Raw genomic sequence first — 17,977 nt, forward strand, 5'->3', positions numbered from 1 at the left:
CAAAGCTGAGAGGATCAGACCATTTCTATACTCCTCATACCCTCGGGTGCCTCTACCTCAGTGGACTGGAATCTAATCCAGGGGCTGGTGTTCAGAACAGCCATCATATCATAAGAGGTTGACATAGCAGTCAGCCAAGACTTTAGGACGTTAAATTACATGTCTTTCTTTAATGAAACAAGACAGGATTGTGTTGCTTTTTTAAACCAAATTGTAAGGTGATCCAAAAGTGGAAAAAGTAGATCATTCACATTAAGTGGCCAAAGTTAGACCACTAAAGATTAGATCTCTTTGTGGAGTAATTCATAGATTGTATGAAAAATTTGTTTCCAATTTTAAACCTAGTTAGTATGTTTTGAAAGCTGCTATTTGGCTATAACCGGTAGAAACATTTTTCTTATAAATAAATATAATGTAATTAATGAGGCCTTTTGGGTTTTCCCTACCTTTTAAATTGTTCTCCACTCCAATAAAAATAGCATCATTTTGGGGTGCCTGGGTGGCTCAGTTGGTTAAGCATCTGACTTTGGCTCAGGTTATGATATTACGGTTCGTGAGTTCAAGCCCCAGGTCAGGTTCTGTGCTGACAGCTCAGAGCCTGGAGCCTGCTTCGGATTCTGTGTCTCCGTCTCTCTCTGCCCCTTCCCTGCTCGTGCTGTCTCTCTCTCTCTCTCTCTCTCTCTCTCTCTCAAAAATAAATAAAACCTTAAAAAATATTTAAAAATAGCATCATTTTATTTTCTCAATATAAGAGTAATGCATCACTGCTTTTAAATAATGGACAGGACAGTTTAAGAAAGTAAGATATTCCCACAATGTATGTTCTTTTCTGAAATCTTTCCTTCCATTTCATATAAGGGTGTAGGGAAAATGCTGGTCCTTAATGACTGGGGGTGGGAGAAGGTGAGAGAATGGGAGAAGCAATTGGAGAGGGAGTAGAGAAGGAAAAAGAACTATTCCTCAAAGAGGGAAAAAAAGACCAATGGACAGGGGAACAGATGCAGTTTCTCCCTGTTCACCACAGAAAGGCAAATTCCAGCCACAAGGAGCAGCTCTCCTCAGTCTCCGGGATTGGCAGAAGAAAATGAGTGGCAGGACCTGATGTAGCGGGGAAAGAAAGGGGTGGGCGGGTTCCTGCCGCACTGCCGATGGGATGGGAGAGGTAACTGGGGTCCTGCACTCGCGGGTGACGTGGCCCTCACGTGAGCAGCAGCCGACGTTTGCCGACGTCCTTCTAATCCTGGTCCTGGTTTTGTCCGGCTACCAGCTCCCTATTGCCCTAAGGGCGGGCGGGCCAGTGGCCAGGGAAGGAGGAGGAAATAACCGCCCGGATCCCAGCAGGTCTGTGTGTGGATGGGAGCAGCCTTGGGGGGGATCCCTACGGTGTGGGTAGCGGAGGGTGGAGACAAAGCGGACTTTCTCAACACCCTTCCACTATCCCTGGCCCTTCCAAGAATAAAAATGGTGGACTTGGGGGCTGGATTCCTGGGGACATCCCGGACCAAGAGGGAGGAAATTTGAAAACTTTGGCATCCAGGGCCTTGAATCGGGAAGGGCAGATATTAAGATTCTAGTCCTGTGTGCATCCATCTACCAAGCCAGAATCTTGGGGCTGTGCATCTGTCATTCCCCATGTCTTTCAGTAGGGCGCTGTATACCACCCAGAGGAAAAGAGTAAAGAATCTGCTCCGAATCCCTGGAGGTCGGTGTAAAGGTGGGATCGCCCTGCGGCCCCTGGAAGGGTGGGGGATGGTTGAGGTCCTTGCCTTAACTTGGGCCCATTTCTGACTCCAGCTACCTTCCTGTTATTTTATGTAGGAAGAAGGATGTGACGGCGCCTACAGGGAAAATGGCTGTCATTGGGGGTTGGAATGCATCGGGGAGGAGGCTCTTCTTTTGCTTCTCTACTTTTCCATACTCCCTCGTCCGCCTCCTCCTTTTCTACTTGTTCGAAAGGGGTGTGGTTTTTGCTGGGAAAATGGCCGACCTCTGAGGGTGGGTGCTGCAAGAATGGGTCAGTGGACGCTGGGCTTGAAGAGGGCTGATGTCAGCGGAGTCCTGAGAAGTAGGGGTAAGGATTAGAGACCAAAACATGAAATCCGTTTGACAACCAGAGTCCTGAATTTGGAAAAGCTGGTATTGAGACCTTCCGAAGTGCTGTTCTGTCCGCAAGCCGTTTGCCTCTGACGTGTGGCATGTGTGTCTATGGACACACTTTAGGGCCAATTCAACCGTAGAAGCAGGAAGAAGGCGACAATTGTCCAGAAAAAGTAGGCCAAAGTGAGGGTGGTGGCAATATTTGGGACTCCTGGGGTGGAGAAAAGTGGAGACTGCAAACCCCAGTGGCCTCATGAACCTCCTCTGCATCCCTCCTCCTTTCCTCCTCTTTATACCATTTTGGAGCGCTCAAAACAAAGTGCTCTGCAGGTATTAGACAAAGAAAGAAGTGGCTGGGGGGCGGGGCACGGGAATCCTGAAACGGGGGTGGGGAGATCTTGCTTCAAATTGCTGTTTGGAGTACTGTATCCTGGGTTTGTCTCCTTCCTGAAAGCACTAAGTCCCAGAGTTCTCAGTCCTTAGGTTTAATGGGGGAGACAGAAACTGAGATGAAAGAGGAAGGAAATTGCTCCAGAGAAGTGGAAGTTGGTATAATGGGTGAAGGGAGGAGTGTCCTGGAACCTCTGTGATGCTGGAGGTGGTGGAGGGAAGAGTGAGCTCCAAAACTTTGTGCATTTTATGTCTGTCCACCTTCCAGACAATCTCTCCACCACCATCTGATTTGTTACAGGGAAAGGGCTGTGGCATCACTTTTGAAGGAAACAACTGACCTGGGTTGGGTGAGGATAGGGTGGAGACTTGAAAGAGATGAAGGAGATGGGGAAGGGAGATAATAAATTTCAAAGCCACAGCTCTGTGAGGAGGGGACGGTGATGTTGGGGTACACAGAGCGAGGGCCAGAGATGCAGGAAAGGGATGTGTATCTTTCCAGGATGAGGTCCTTCTGTCCTTTGATCATTCAGCATCCTCCTCCCCACCCATTTGTATGCAGGTTTGCAGGACCCAGTGGACTTCCAGGCAAGGAAGAGAAGGAAGAAAGTGCCTGAACCTGTATGGGTGTATGTAGGGGTGCCACTACCCCCAGGACATCTGGGGTAAGGGAGGTAGGGAAATGATTAGGTACCTTAAATTTAACATACTGGGGTGGGATGGTTGAACATGAGGTTGGAGAATCTGGACGTGGGGAAATTTTTCAGAATTACCTCCCCAGTAGAGGAGAGGAATCAATGATCCAGCCCTGATTCCCTGTCATGTCCTCTACATTTGTCGGTCTGTAGTTCAGTCTGTCTGCATGCAAAGGCACAAAAAGGGAAACTGACGCCTTAAATCTTTCTTTCATTCCTAGGTTCCGCTGTATCTGTAGCTGCAGCAGGGCCTGCTGAAAACTCTGTTCCCAACATAGGAGCACCCCTCCGGGCCAGAGCAATCTCATTCTGCCCCAGTTAAGAATTCGGCTCAGACGTTGTCCCCAGCATGGGCCGTACTCGGGAAGCTGGCTGCGTGGCCGCTGGTGTGGTGATTGGGGCTGGCGCCTGCTACTGTGTATATAGACTGACCTGGGGAAGAGAGGAGAATGAGAAAATCTGGGACGACGATGATGAAGATGATGAGGAGGAATCTAGTGATATTGTAGAGACTAGGATTGAGAATGGGAAAGGAGCTAAAGCTAATGCTGGGATGGGGTCTGAAGCTAGACTTCAGGGTGATTCAAAGGTGAAGGCTGAGGTGGGCATGGTACTTGAGAGTGGTTCAGTTGTAAAGGCAGAGGTCCACTTGGGGCCCCAGAGTGGAGGAGGCCTAGAGGCCAAGGCCAAAGCCCTTTTCAGCACCCTGAAGGAACAGGCAAGTGCAAAGGTGGGCAGAGGAGCCAGGTTGGGTACCTTCTCTGGGAACAGGACCCTTGCACCCAGTTTACCCTGCCCAGGGGGCAGGGGTGGAGGCTGTCACCCCACCAGGAGTGGTGCTAGGGCTGGGAGTAGGGCAAGTGGAAAAACCAAGGGAAGAACCCGAGGTAAGAGCACCAGGACTCCAGCTACAGCATGGCCTGTTCGTAGGGGCAAGTTCAACTTTCCTTATAAAATTGATGATATTCTGGGTTCTCCTGACCTTCAGAAGGTTCTTAACATCCTGGAAAGATCAAATGATCCTTTTATTCAAGAAATCGCCTTGGTCACTCTGGGTAACAATGCAGCATATTCTTTTAACCAAAATGCCATTCGTGAATTGGGTGGTCTTCCAATTATTGCAAAACTGATAAAAACCAAAGATCTTATTATTAGGGAAAAAGCTTACAATGCCCTTAATAACTTGAGTGTGAATGCTGAAAATCAGGGAAAGATTAAGACCTATATCAGTCAAGTGTGTGATGATACTATGATCTGCCGCGTGGACTCAGCTGTGCAGATGGCCGGACTAAGACTGTTAACTAACATGACTGTGACTAATCATTACCAACATTTGCTTTCCTATTCTTTTCCAGACTTTTTTGCATTGTTATTCCTGGGAAATTACTTCACCAAGATTCAGATTATGAAACTAATTATAAACTTTACTGAGAATCCAGCCATGACAAGAGAGCTGGTCAGTTGTAAAGTACCATCAGAATTGATTTCCCTCTTTAATAAAGAGTGGGACAGAGAGATTCTTCTTAATATCCTTACTCTATTTGAAAATATAAATGACAACATAAAAAGTGAAGGACTTGCATCATCTAAGAAAGAATTCAGCAGAAGTTCACTTTTTTTCTTATTCAAAGAATCTGGAGTGTGTATTAAGAAAATTAAGGCACTAGCAAATCACAATGATCTGGTAGTGAAAGTAAAAGTCCTAAAAGTATTGACCAAACTTTAATTGGGTGTATGTCCCAAACAATATCGAGATAATTGTTTAGTTTGCACTTGGGAACAATGCATTTTGTAAATTCTTTGTTTGCCATTGTGCTTACATGGCAAAGAGATCCTTTCAGCTGCCATTTTGGAATAATGAATATCAAGGATCATCAAGAGTGATGATGGTTGTGGTGGCTGGTTTTAGGCTGTACCATTTTAAGGATGCCAAATGAATACTAGAGCTTGTATAAAGAAAGCACTTATTGATTCCATCTTGCTACCTAGACTGAGATATTTTTTTCTCTTTCCTTTACCTAATTTGACAGGAAACTAATTATAAATAAGCTACACTTTTGTATTGGTTTACATTTGTTAATCTTAGACTTGTGTTTCATCAATAAAGTTGTGTGTTTTAACCAGAAAAAAAGTATTGTGTCCCTTGAGTTTACGATTTAGAAAAGCAAGATGTATTGAGACAAAATTGTCCTAACAAAACCACGAACCTCTGATCATGGCCACACCCCTCCCATCAGTGCAAAAACTTCTGTAGGCAGCAGTGCTCAGGGAAAATTTTATAGAGAAGGGGGGCACTTAAGTAAGCTGAGCTTGAAGGATAGGATAAAAATGGGGATGTTTTGAGAATGACTGGTGACTTGGGAGACAACTTTTGTGTTCTGTTAAATATTGTCATAGCACAAAGTAGCACTACTGTATTCACTGATCATAAATAAGATAACTTCTTTCCCCCATAGTTTGGGATCTCTAAAGTTATGATGCATCTTACAGTTGATGGCATCTTAGCATTGTGCCATACTTTAATTAGAAGTATTTTTTTTCCTTTTGTAGTGGTACATAAAATAATGATGCATCTAATAACCAAAGGCATCTTAGATCAATGAAATTCTAGTCAATGAGAAAAATGTAAAAATGTATTTAATACATAAAGGATGTATTTGCTCCATAATAAGTACATCATCTTGTACTGATAGAGGTTCTGCAGTAGTTTGAGTTAGGAAACTGGCAGAGGGTTGAGGGGGAGTCATCAGATTCCCCTTACTGAAGGAATATTTTTATTTATTTATTTATTTATTTATTTATTTAGACCGTTCATATCATCTTTATTCACAATAGCCTCAAACAGGAAACAAATGACCATCAATGGTATAATAGATAAATAAAGTGTGCTATATTTACATGCTACACAGCAAGAAGGAAGAACACATGCTGCTATATGTGGCAATATGGATGACTCACACAAATATGTTGAATAAGCCAGATTCAAAAGAACATTTATCATGTGATTCCATTATATGAACTTCAAGAATAAGCAAAACTAATCTATGGTGATAGGAATAAGACCAGTGGTTACTTTGGGGAATGATTGGGAGGGGCATGAGGTAACCTTCTGGACAGTTGGAAATGACCTATATCTCAATTTAACTGGTGGTTACACAGGTGTAAACATCAAGGGAATGGGTGCTGTTGTATCACTGCCGTATTCATATTGCAGATTGTGATTTGGAGCCAACAAAGCAACATTATCAATCTCAGTAATATTAATTTAAATTTTCTTAATTTTGTGGCTTGGTTTATTTTTATTTTGTGAGTTTTTTTTTTGTTTTGAACTTTATGTAAGAGTTAGGGTTGTTAGAATATGCCACTTTGGCATAAGGATTATTTTGAGCTAAAAACATTTGAAAAAATAGGCACAGGAAGGCAGGGGATAAAAACCTTAAGTAATCTGTTTTGTCTCTTAAAGTCCTCATATGAGTAAGGGAAGGGAAACAAAAATAATATAAAAACAGGGAGGGGGACAAAACAGAAGAGACATCATAAATATGGAGAACAAACTGGGGGTTACAGGAGGGTTGTGGGAGGGGGGATGGGCTAAATGGGTAAGGGGCACTAAGGAATCTACTCCTGAAATCATTGTTGCACTATATGCTAACTAATTTGGATGTAAATTTAAAAAAGTAAAAAATAAAACAAGTTAAAACAAAAGAAAACAAAAATAAAAAAAAAATCTTATGTGAAAATTGTATTCCCTAAACCAGGAGGAAAGACAGACACATTCTTACCACTAGAGAGGGAGTTAAGGTTGAGATATTTCTGTACAAAAGATCTTGCTAAAATAAATTTTATCTTCCTTTAATCTCCCCATATTTTAGCTACTTTTACACAATGGCATCTTTTCCTTCAACCTACTATATAAACATTTGGATTTTGCCACTTGTTTGGATCTTCATTTTCTTATGAGGGTTCCTATGTCATGTAGAACTTATGCTAAATAAATTTGTTTGCTTTTTTCCTGATTACAATAATAATTTCAGACAAAACTAGAAGCCCTTGAGTTTTCTTTCTTTTTAAGAATAATATTACTCAAATTTGATAAGCAACGCATTTATCTACAAGATGTATATTAAAGAAGAAAAAAGTTGGTAGTACCTAATATTTGTCAGACACTGTTTGGAATTTATAGAGTTCCTACCCCCTCCACTTAATCTCCTCAACAATCCTGTCAAGTAAATATTATATTTTTACTGAAGAAGAAATGAGACTTGGAGGATATAGGTAAGTTTCCCAAGATCACTTCATCAGTAAGAGGTAGAGTCAGTGGCCTTCCAAACTTGAGCAATTGGTTGTTTTAATTTTTTTAATGTTTATTTATTTTTGAGAGAGAGAGAGACAGAGACAGAGACAGAAGAAGAGCGGGGGAGGGCAGAGAGAGAGAGAGAGAGAGAGAGAGAGAGACAGAATCTGAAGGAGGCTCCAAGCTCTGAGTTGTCAGCACGGAGGCTGATGAAGGGCTTGAACCCACAAACTGCGAGATCATGACCTGAGCCGAAGTTGGACACTCAACCAACCACCTGAGCCACCCAGGTGCCTCAGCAATTGGTTGTTTTAAAATCGTTTTCTTTGGAACCAAATGTCTGTATAATGCCTCCATAGATATTTTATACAAAACTCCCCTTGATGAAGAGATGATATTCTGGCAGAATGGAAATGGAGATGATATTCTTTATGTCGAGTCCATAACTTTATAGATAACCACACAGCAAAGTGTAGAAGAAAGAGTAAAGTCTTAGGAATTGCCAATAGTTGAGGTTCAGATGAAAAAGAGAAAATATTTATCTTGGTGCTCTTATGTGTCAGGTAGGATGAGCAGTTTGGCTATTGAGCAAATAATAATGACTTTTGTATTGATTTGTTCAAGTTGGGGTACTGAGTGACTTTTATAAAATTAGGTACACTGTAAATAAACTTTCAGAGCCTGATTTAAAATCTTTCTAATTTTCTCCTAGAAAAAAATTCATTGGAGATACTTGAGGACACAGAGGCAATGAGAACACACTTGTTTTCTGACCCAGATGTGTAGCTTGAACATCTAAAAAAGAAATTTACATCAAGCCATGTTGAATTTGGGGTGCTGAGTGACTTTTATTACTTAACCTCATTTAAAATGTGGGTAAAAATGAGGTTAATAATAAAAATCCACCATGTGGCAGGGGCATAGACCTGACTAGCATCCATCTGTTCTGGCAGATTTCTCCTCCTTCTCTCTCATTCTTTCCCCCTTTCCTTCCCTCCCACTTATATCTTTATTTCCTCCTTCTGGAAGATCACTGGCTGTATAGTCTTTTTGTGCTTCTGTGACCATTTAATTTCCATGACACCAGGTCACGCAACAGTGGGCATTTAATACAGAATTGTCACTGCTGTGGTAATGTGGCGACCTAGGGTGTGAGTGGATGCCAAAAATTTTCTGGAACTCTTGTTGAACAGAGACTGAGGAGGAACTAGTCTTAGCGTGGCACAGCTCTATGTGCATGGCATGTACTTTTGATGTCCCACACCTGGTATTATTTGGAACCAAATTGTCTGGACTTTGGGAAGTGCTGTGTGAGACAGATGTGTGACAGCCTGGTCCAGGCAGGCCACATGGCCAGCCAAGCCACATGCCAGTGTCCTGATGCTTTCACACTGGAGGTTGCCACTCTCAATCATTTTGGGAAGGGTACAGTTCTAGGATTGTGGCCGTGATAGTGGCAGATCATGGGGGCATGGAGGAGGCAGTGTCCTGTCTTTAGAGATGAGGGCAGTTCCTGGGAAACTGAGGGAATTAGGAACTTGGAGGATATTTTGGTTTTGTTATCATCTAACAATTTCAGGAATTTAAGTGGGTCTATCCCAGTAAAATGTGTCCAAAGGTAATTTTACAAAAATGAAGTATACTTCTCTTATAAATTGTCACCTAAAGCACAATATTTCAAGGCTTCTTTTTTAAAATTCATAGTTTACTTGTCTTGTCTCAATAAACATTCCAAGTGTAGGTTTAGCAAATTGATATGGCCAGGCAAACTGTGCACTTATGCTTCTGTTTGGTTATTTTCTCTGCTAAGTTCACCCTGTGGGGTGGACTTCGACCAATGGAGACTACTAAAGAGAGCTAACAGGTAAATTCTTTTCTATCCCTTCCACTTAGACTGTCATAGATGCAGTAATTTTATGTGCCCTTACTGAAAACGTCATGTGATGTAAGTAATCAGCTGTGTTTTTGTTGAAAAGTTCTGTCCAGATGAGTAACTTACCTCCTTGTATTTGCCTTCCCTCTTTCCTTGTCTCACTTCCCTTTTCCCCTCACACTTTTCCCCTTGTATTATACATCTCAAGGTCAACTTTTGCCCCAAGCCCTGTTTTCTAGTCTTGAACTAAGGAGCTACTCAAACTACTAATTCTATTTTTAAGAAAATGAGTTCTGTAATATAAGATATTACTATAGTAGCTCAGTGCACCATTCCTCAAAAGTAGCAAGCATAAAAAATAATGTTTCTACTTATGGAGAAAATGAATGTTTTGGAGGTAACCAAAAACCTTCCACAAAGTATGCTATCAGAAAAAGGTAAGTGTTGATAATAGACACCTACTTCACAATACACAAAACTGTATATAACAGAAAAATTAGAAAGGAAAGCATTGAATTGTGTTTATAAAAAGTTTGATGGGGACAAGAGCCTATTTTTATAACCTAGAGGTAGGAAGAACCTTCCTCAGTGTGATCAAATATCTAGAATCCATAAAGGGAAAATATGAAGGATTTGATCACCTATATAGGGGGAAACACATGAACAACACTAAATGAATTAGATATACCTACTTTGACAGCACCAACATCTAGCTAAGTCAGCTTGTCCTGATTCCCTGAGCACTAAATAATCATCTGATGATAATTTGGTTTCTGATGTAGATTGATCTTAGGGAGTGAATGTTCTGAGCAGCAAACACTAAGAATCTGGTCTACTTGGTAATTTTTTTTCTTATAGTAACATAAATCATCATTCTTTTATTTTCAAAAAGAAATGCTACCCCACTTGGTAATATGTTATGCCTTCTGCAAACTTAGAAATGCTCAATAAACAGGGGGTTCTATGCCTAATCAAAGATCCTGTATTATTATAAATGGTCAACAGTGCCAGAGAGTTACACTAAACCCAATCGCAATCGTGGACTGAATGGATCTGTAAAGATAAAGTTACCACCCAATAAAGCTTCCTGCTCTCCCCACCACCCTTCTCCTTCCCCCTAGGCCTATCCCCAAACACACACATTGTCCAAACCCTTAACAAAAGGCCTGAGGGGGACTGAATGGACAGGGTCAAGCATGGAAGTATACCATTGCGAAAAATAAATGTCTATTATCTTGCTTAATATCACAGTTCAGGGCAGAGCTGACCAGGGACTATTATCCTAGTTTTCTACACCTTATGATGGCAGCAAGATAGTTCTGGTTTAAGGACAAGGAAGAGCCACAGCTCAGAGAAACCAGAAAGAAACTTTAGCTTGGGATGTTATACAAAATGAATGTGGAAAGGTAGCATTGAAAATGGTCATCATCATTCTTAGAAAAGCCATTATCAAGGGATCTTAGCTAGTCTCCATTTGTCAAAGTTCACCCTTTGGAGCATTAACTCTACTGTGTTTCCATGTGTGTAGTTTGGTTAGTTTGCAGCAGCAATAGTCCTTTCCTGCTATGTGACACTACATTAACTCGTTCCTCAAGCTGTAGCTTGAACCACAGTGGCATTGGCAGTGGCAGAAAGGATAATTGCTGTATTTCCTCTGGATTTGAAGTAAGGCAGGGCCCAGGAATGGCGAGGGGATGCAGTTGGGCCAAGTGGAACTTTGATGGTACATACATTGAATTGGGAAATGTGATACTAATAATTGTGTTATGAGTCCATTATGAAGGATGCTAAAGCACCATGGGGATAAGATACGCTATAATTTGGGCTATGAAAATTCTACAATTGGTAGAAGGGGGTCTGGACCAAAAATTCTGAGTCAGCAAGTAAAGTACTCATAATGCCTCCTATCTCAGGATATATGACCACGAATGAATTAATCAGTGCATTTAAGCATTTTCAAATCTGCTGCCTAATTCTGTTGTCCAAGTTATTACACATTGTCATCTTGCCTTGCAACCAAGTATAGGACATTGATGTTTTAGGAACACAAAACATGCTATTAGGTCTTGAAGATGTGAGCAATACTAATGAAGACATTTTTGTTAGCACCTGCAAAGGAGAGTGACATCCTGTTTGACAAAGTGGGTAAAATGCACTTTTGAACTTTTGAAAATTTAAAAGTTTTTAGAAAAAATGGAGAAATAATATAAGGATAAAATGAAATAAGTGTAAGAGGGACATTGGGACTGAGACAATTGTTTGAGTTCTTATTGCAGCAATTGATTGATTTGTTATAGTGTATTATTTCTTTGCCATACTTCTGGATTGCATTTATAATTATTATATTTAGAATTTTCACATATACATCACTGGTGTGATTAATCCATCGTTTTATTTATTTTTACATCACCAAGTATTTTTAAGTTGAAGTATGATTGACACACATAGTTACATTAGTTTCAGTTGTACAACATAGTGATTCAATAAGCCTATACATTATGTTATGCTCGCCACAAGTGTAGTTACCATCTGTCACCAAACAATGCCATTGACTATGCTGTACCTTTCATTCCTATGACTTTCATAACTGGAAACTTGTATCTCCCACTCCTTCTTACCCATTTTGCTCATCCCCCACCCCTTCCCTCTGGCAACCACTAGTTTGTTCTCTTTGTGGTTTCTGCTTTTTTGTTCGTTTATATGTTTTGTTTTGTTTTGTCTTTTTAGACTCCACATATAAGTGAAATCATACGGTATTTGTTTTTTTTATCTGACTTATTTCACTTAGCATAATATCCTCTAGGTCCATCCACATGTCAAATATTATTAAGATTGTGTGGCTTGTTTTTCACTTACAAAGCAGTGTCTTCATAAAGAAGAAAATTATCAATGTTTTCATTCATTTAGTTTATTCTTTTCAAAAAAATTCTCCCTTACCATAAGGTCATGAGATTATCTACATTATCTTCTAGCAGGTTTACTGTTTTGCCTTATCTCATTTAGATCTACAATTCACCTGGAATTTATTTTTGTATGTGACATGAAATAAGTGTCAAGATTATATTTTTTCCCTATAAAAAGATATCCAATAGACTCAGCACCATTTCTTGAGAAGACTGTCCTTTCTCTACTACATACACTACAGTGTCATATTTGTGATAACTTGTTGCCATATATGTATGGGTCTGTCCTTGTACTTTTGATTCTATCCATTAGTCATTTTTGTTTAATCTTTATTTATTTATTTTTGAGAGAGATAGATATAGAGAGAGAATGGGGGAGGGGCAGAGAAAGAAGGAGAGATAATCCAAGCAGGCTCCTTAGTGTCAGTGCAGAACCCCACGTGGGACTCGAACTCACAAACAGTGAGATCATGACCTGTGCTGAAATCAAGAGTCAGACACTTGGCTGACTGAGCCACCCAGGCATCTCTGTCCATTAGTCTATTTGTTTATCCTTTCATCAATGTGTTTGAATCCTGTCATAATTACTGTAGCTTTATAGTGCATCTTAATATTTGGTAGTATGAATCCTCTTTATTGTTATTTTCAGAATTCTCTTGGTTATTCTTGGTGCTTTGCATCTCCATATTTTTTTTTAAATGTTTGCCAATTTACACTCATATTAGTTCAGATTTGTACACATTTTGTTAGAACGACTCCTAGGGTATGATGGTATCTCAATGCTATTTTAGATGGCTTCATTTTTATTTTTATTTATTAATTTATTATTATTATTGTGTTTTAGAGAGAGAGAGTGTGCAAGAGAATCTCAAGCAGGCTGCATGCTCAGCACGGAGCCCAATGCAGGGCTCAATCCCACAACCCCAGGATCATGACCTGAGCTGAAATCAAGAATCAGACGCTCAACCAAGTCACCCAGGTACCCCAGATGGCTTTGTTTTTAAATTTTCATATCCTACTTGTTCGCTGCTGGTATATGGGAATAGAGCTGATTTCTAAAAATATACTGACATTGTATTGAATGGACTTGTGGAAATCATTTATTAATTTTTATAGTTTATTTATAGATTCTTTTGGGTTTTCTACATATGCAATCATTTTGTATATGAGTTATGATTATTTTTTCCAGTTATTGTTCCTTTTATTTATTTTTTCTTCCCTTATTGTACTCTCCCCAGTATGATGATGAATAAAAGTGGTAATAGTGGCCATCTTTTTCTTGTTAACTGATCTCAAGTGGAAAGCTCTCAATATTTCAACAATAACTATGTTTGTTGTAGATGGTGATTATCAAATTATAGAAGTTCCCCTTTATTCCTGGTTTCCTAAAAGTTTTAAATCATGAATGGGGGTTGAATTTTATCAAATGCCTTTTCTGCATCCATTGAGACATTTATGTAAGTTTTTCCCTGTAATTATAATAATGTGGCAAATTATGTTGATTGATTTTTAAATGTTAATTTAACCTTGTGTTTTTAGATGAAACCCAACTTGATTATTATGTATTATCTATTTTGTATATCACTCAATTTGGTGTGCTTTTACTTGGTTTGAAATTTTTGCATCTATTTTCATAAGAGGGATTAACCTTTAATTTCATTTTTTGTAATATTTTTTTCAGGTTTGGTATCATATTTATTCTTGGATCATAACACAGAGTGGGTAGTGTGATAAATAATTTTATGTGTCAACTTGGCTAGGCCACGGTACCCAGATGTTTGGCCAAACACAAGTCTGGATGTTGCTGTGAAGTTATTTTTCAGATATCATTTAAATCAGTAGACTTTGAGCAAAGCAGATCATTATCCATCATGAGAGTGGGCCTAATCCAATGAGCTGCAGGCCTTAAGAGAAAACAACTGAGGTTATTTGAAGAGGAGGGAATTCTGTTTTCAGATTTTTTTTTTTACTTTAGAGAGATAGAGTGCAAGCAGGGTAAGGGCAGAGGAGAGAGAATCTTAAGTAGGCTCCATGCTCAGTGCGAGCTCAACACAGGGCTCTATCCCATGACCCTGGCATCATGACGCAAGCCAAAATCAAGAATTGGATGCTCAACCAACCAAGCCCCCCAGGCCCCCCAGGTTGTCTTCAGACTCAAGCTGGGATGTTAACTCTTTCCTGAGTCTCTAGCTTTCTGGCCCACACTATAGATTTTAGATTTGACACCTTCCACAATTGCCAGAGCCAATTCCTTTAAATAAAATCTTTCTCTTTTTCTTTGTGTATCTATCTCTATTTCATCTGTATATATATCCATATCTATATATCTATATCTATCACTTACTGGTTTTGTTCTGTGGAGAATCTTGATTATTCCTCTTTTTCTCTTTGCAAAAAATTCTATAAAATTAATTTGATTTCTTCTTTAAATATTTGGATAAATTTACTGGTGAAGCCACCTGTAGCTGAAGTGTCTTTTTGTGGGAAATTGTTTTTTTTTTACCTATTCAATTTATAAAATTAATCAATTTAGAAAATTAGTACAGCACTAATCAAATTTTCATCTTTGCTTGTATCTGTTTACCCTTATATTGAATGTTTAATGTTTGTGGGTTCTGTAGCAATGCCTACTTTTTCATGCCTGATGTTGATTTTCCTGTTATTGTGCTTCTTATTCCTGATATTTTTCTATCAGGAAAACCAATATGAGGCATGAAAAAGTAGGCATTGCTACAGAACTCACAAAAATTAAACATTCAATATGAAAATGAAGAAAGTAAATAATAAAGATGAGAGCAGAAATTAATAGAAAACAAGCAGATGAGAGAGAAGCAAAAAGTTGGTTCTATGTAATATTTTCTCTCTCATATGCTTGTTTTCTATTAATTTCTGCTCTCATCTTTACTATTTAGTTTCTTCATTTTCATTTGAGTTTAATTCATTGTTCTTTTTCTAAGATCATTGATTTCTAGCCTTTCTCCTTTACAAACATGCAGTATAAAAACTATGATTCTATCTATAAATTTCTTTCTACACACTGCTTTAGTTGCATTCCACAAAATTTTGATAATTTGTATTTTCATTACCATTTAGTTCAAAATATGTTTAAATTTACATTCATATTTTTTCTTTAATCTATGTTATTTATAAGTATTTTACTTAATTTCCAAGTATTTGAGAGTTTTCTGGTTGTCTTTTACTTATTGATTTCTAGGTTAATACCACTGTAGTCAGAAAAAATACCACTGTAGTCAGAAAACATACTCTATGTCTTTTTAAATGTATTGAAACATTCTTTTAATACTATTTTTAAAAAAATTTTTAGGAGTCTCTTGAAGATGGTGGTGTAGGAGGACACTGGGCTCACCGTGTCCTGATGATCACTTAGATTCCACTCACATCTGCCTAAATAATCCAGAAAACCACCAGAAGCCTAGCAGAACAGACTCTCCAGAGCCAAGCATAGACAAGAGGCCCATGGAAGAGGGTAGGAAGGGCAGAGAGGCGGTGCACGCTGCACGGACTGGCGGGAAGGAGCTGGGGCGGTGGAGGGGCAGCCCGCTCGGCAAGGCAGAGCCCCTGAGTCTGACTTGCAAAAGCGGAGGGGCCGGACGGAGTGTATTCTGACAGCCAGCGGGACTTAACATCTGAAATGTTATGTCAACAGCTCTGCTCAGAGAGTGGGAAGGCTAGAGGACAATGGGAGGGAGAGTTGTTGAGCCCTGGAGGACAGAGATGATCTCAGTGGGGAACAAAGGTGCTGGCCAGCGCCATCTCCCTTGCCATCCCCCAGCTGAAATCCCAAAGGGAACCAGTTCCCATCACGGAACTTGCTTGCACTGTACAAACACCCAACACTGAGCTTCTGTGGATCCTTCCCTCCAAAGGGTCTGCCTCCCTCTCGGTGCCCCAGGGCCCCTCCCCCAGGGGACCACCGAAGGCAAAGCGAGATGAGCCTGCCTCTCCCACCCCTGTGCACCTTGCAGATCCACCCTGGCTAATATGCCAGATCCCATAGAAGCAGCACACAAGCCTGGCAGTGTGCAAGTAGCCAAGACAGGGGCCACACCACTCCACAGTGAGTCCTGCCCCTGGGATAGGGTAAGATAAGGTACACACCAGTCTGAATGTGGCCCCAGCGGTGGGCTGGGGGCAGACATCAGGTCTGACTGTGGCCCACCCACCAACATAAGTTACTCCAGACAGCACAGGGGAAGAGCCCTGCAGTTCCGCGCCACTCCAGGCACTATTCAAAATGATGAAATGGAAAAATTTTCCTCAAAAGAAACTCCAGGAAGTAATGACAGCTAATGAACTGATCAAAAACGATTTAAGCAATATAACAGAACATGAATTTAAAATAATAGTCATAAAATTAATTGCTGGGCTTGAAAAAAGTATAGAGGACAGCAGAGAATCTATTGCTACAGAGATCAAGGGACTAAGAAACAGTCAGTAGGAGCTAAAAAATTCTATAAATAAGGTGCAAAATAAAATGGAGGCGACCACAGCTGAGACTGAAGAGGCAGAGGAGAGAATAGGTTAATTAGAAGATAAAATTATGGAAAAAGAGGAAGCTGAGAAAAAGAGAGATAAAAAAATCCAGGACTATGAGAGGAGAATTAGAGGACTAAGTGATGCATTGAAACATAGTAATACCCATAAAATAGGGATTTTAGAGGAGGAAGAGAGAGAGAGAAAGGGGCTGAAGGTGTACTTGAGCAAATCATAACTGAGAACTTCCCTGATCTGGGGAAGGAAAAAGGCATTGAAATCCAAGAGGTGCAGAGAATTGCCTTCAGACGTAACTTGAATCAATCTTCTGCATGACATATCATAGTGAAACTGGCAAAATACAAGGATAAAGAGAAAATTCTGAAAGTAGCTAAGGATAAACATGCTCTATATATAAAGGGAGACCGATAAGACTCGTGACAGATCTATCTACTGAAACTTCGCAGGCCAGAAAGGAATGGCAGGAAATCTTCAATGTGATGAACAGAAAAACCATGCAGCCTAGAATCCTTTATCCAGCAAGTCTGTCATTCAGAATAGAAGGAGAGATAAAAGTCTTCCCAAACAAAAACTGAAGGAAATCATCACCACTAAACCAGCCCTACAAGATATCCTAAGGGGGATTGTGTGAGTGAAATGTTGTAAGGTCCACAAAGTACCAGAGACATCATTACAAGCATGAAACCTACAGACATAATAATGACTCTAAACCCATATCTTTCTGTAATAAACTGAATGTAAATGGGCGAAATGCTCCAACCAAAAGACATAGGGTATAAGAATGGATAAAAAAACAAGACCCATCTATTTTCTGTCTACAAGAGACTCATTTTAGACTTGAGGACACCTTCAGATTGAAAGTGAGGGGATGGAGAACTATTTATCATGCTACTGGAAGTCAACAGAAAGTATGGAGTAGCCATACTTATATCAGACAAACTAGACATTAAAGGTTGTAACAAGAGATGAAGAAAGGCATTATATAATAATCACAGGGTCTGTCCATCAGGAAGAGCTAACAACTATAAATATCTATGCACCAAATTAGGGAGCCCCCAAATATATAAAACAATTACTCACAAACAAAAACAACCTTATTGATAAGAATGTGATAATTGCAGGGGGCTTTAATGCTCCACTTACAACAATGGATAGATCATCTAGGCGCAGGATCAAAAAAGAAACAAGGGCTCTGATGATACATTAGATC

At 39.9% G+C, this 17,977-nt stretch overlaps 2 protein-coding genes across 10 annotated transcripts in view; both read left to right on the plus strand.

Moving 5' to 3' along the window:
- ARMCX4 (armadillo repeat containing X-linked 4) overlaps positions 1 to 14,529 on the plus strand; it is a 47,516-nt gene extending 32,987 nt beyond the window's left edge. The window contains exon 6 of the transcript XR_009257121.1: positions 13,097 to 14,529. The gene's annotated coding sequence lies outside the window, so the exon portion shown is untranslated. The remainder of the gene's footprint in view (positions 1 to 13,096) is intronic.
- Positions 1,126 to 5,313, plus strand: ARMCX1 (armadillo repeat containing X-linked 1). Of its 9 annotated transcripts, none has more exons than XM_058713593.1 (4): positions 1,126 to 1,341; positions 1,644 to 1,714; positions 3,050 to 3,152; positions 3,404 to 5,313. In XM_058713593.1, the coding sequence occupies exon 4, from the start codon at positions 3,532 to 3,534 to the stop codon at positions 4,906 to 4,908; it is 1,377 nt and encodes a 458-aa protein (XP_058569576.1). In that variant the 5' UTR covers positions 1,126 to 1,341; positions 1,644 to 1,714; positions 3,050 to 3,152; positions 3,404 to 3,531; the 3' UTR covers positions 4,909 to 5,313. The 9 variants fall into 9 exon arrangements, with proteins under 9 accessions (XP_058569576.1, XP_058569578.1, XP_058569577.1 ...); XM_058713595.1 differs by having other exon boundaries at positions 1,644 to 1,702; XM_058713594.1 differs by having other exon boundaries at positions 1,647 to 1,714.
- Positions 14,530 to 17,977: the final 3,448 nt, after the last annotated feature.

The sequence above is a fragment of the Neofelis nebulosa genome, chromosome X, assembly GCF_028018385.1.
Source record: "Neofelis nebulosa isolate mNeoNeb1 chromosome X, mNeoNeb1.pri, whole genome shotgun sequence".
NCBI lineage: Eukaryota > Metazoa > Chordata > Mammalia > Carnivora > Felidae > Neofelis > Neofelis nebulosa.

What these genes read in the sequence shown, in the direction of transcription:
- ARMCX1 (XM_058713593.1), top strand. Translation starts at nt 3,532, where the DNA reads ATGGGCCGTACTCGGGAAGCTGGCTGCGTGGCCGCTGGTGTGGTGATT.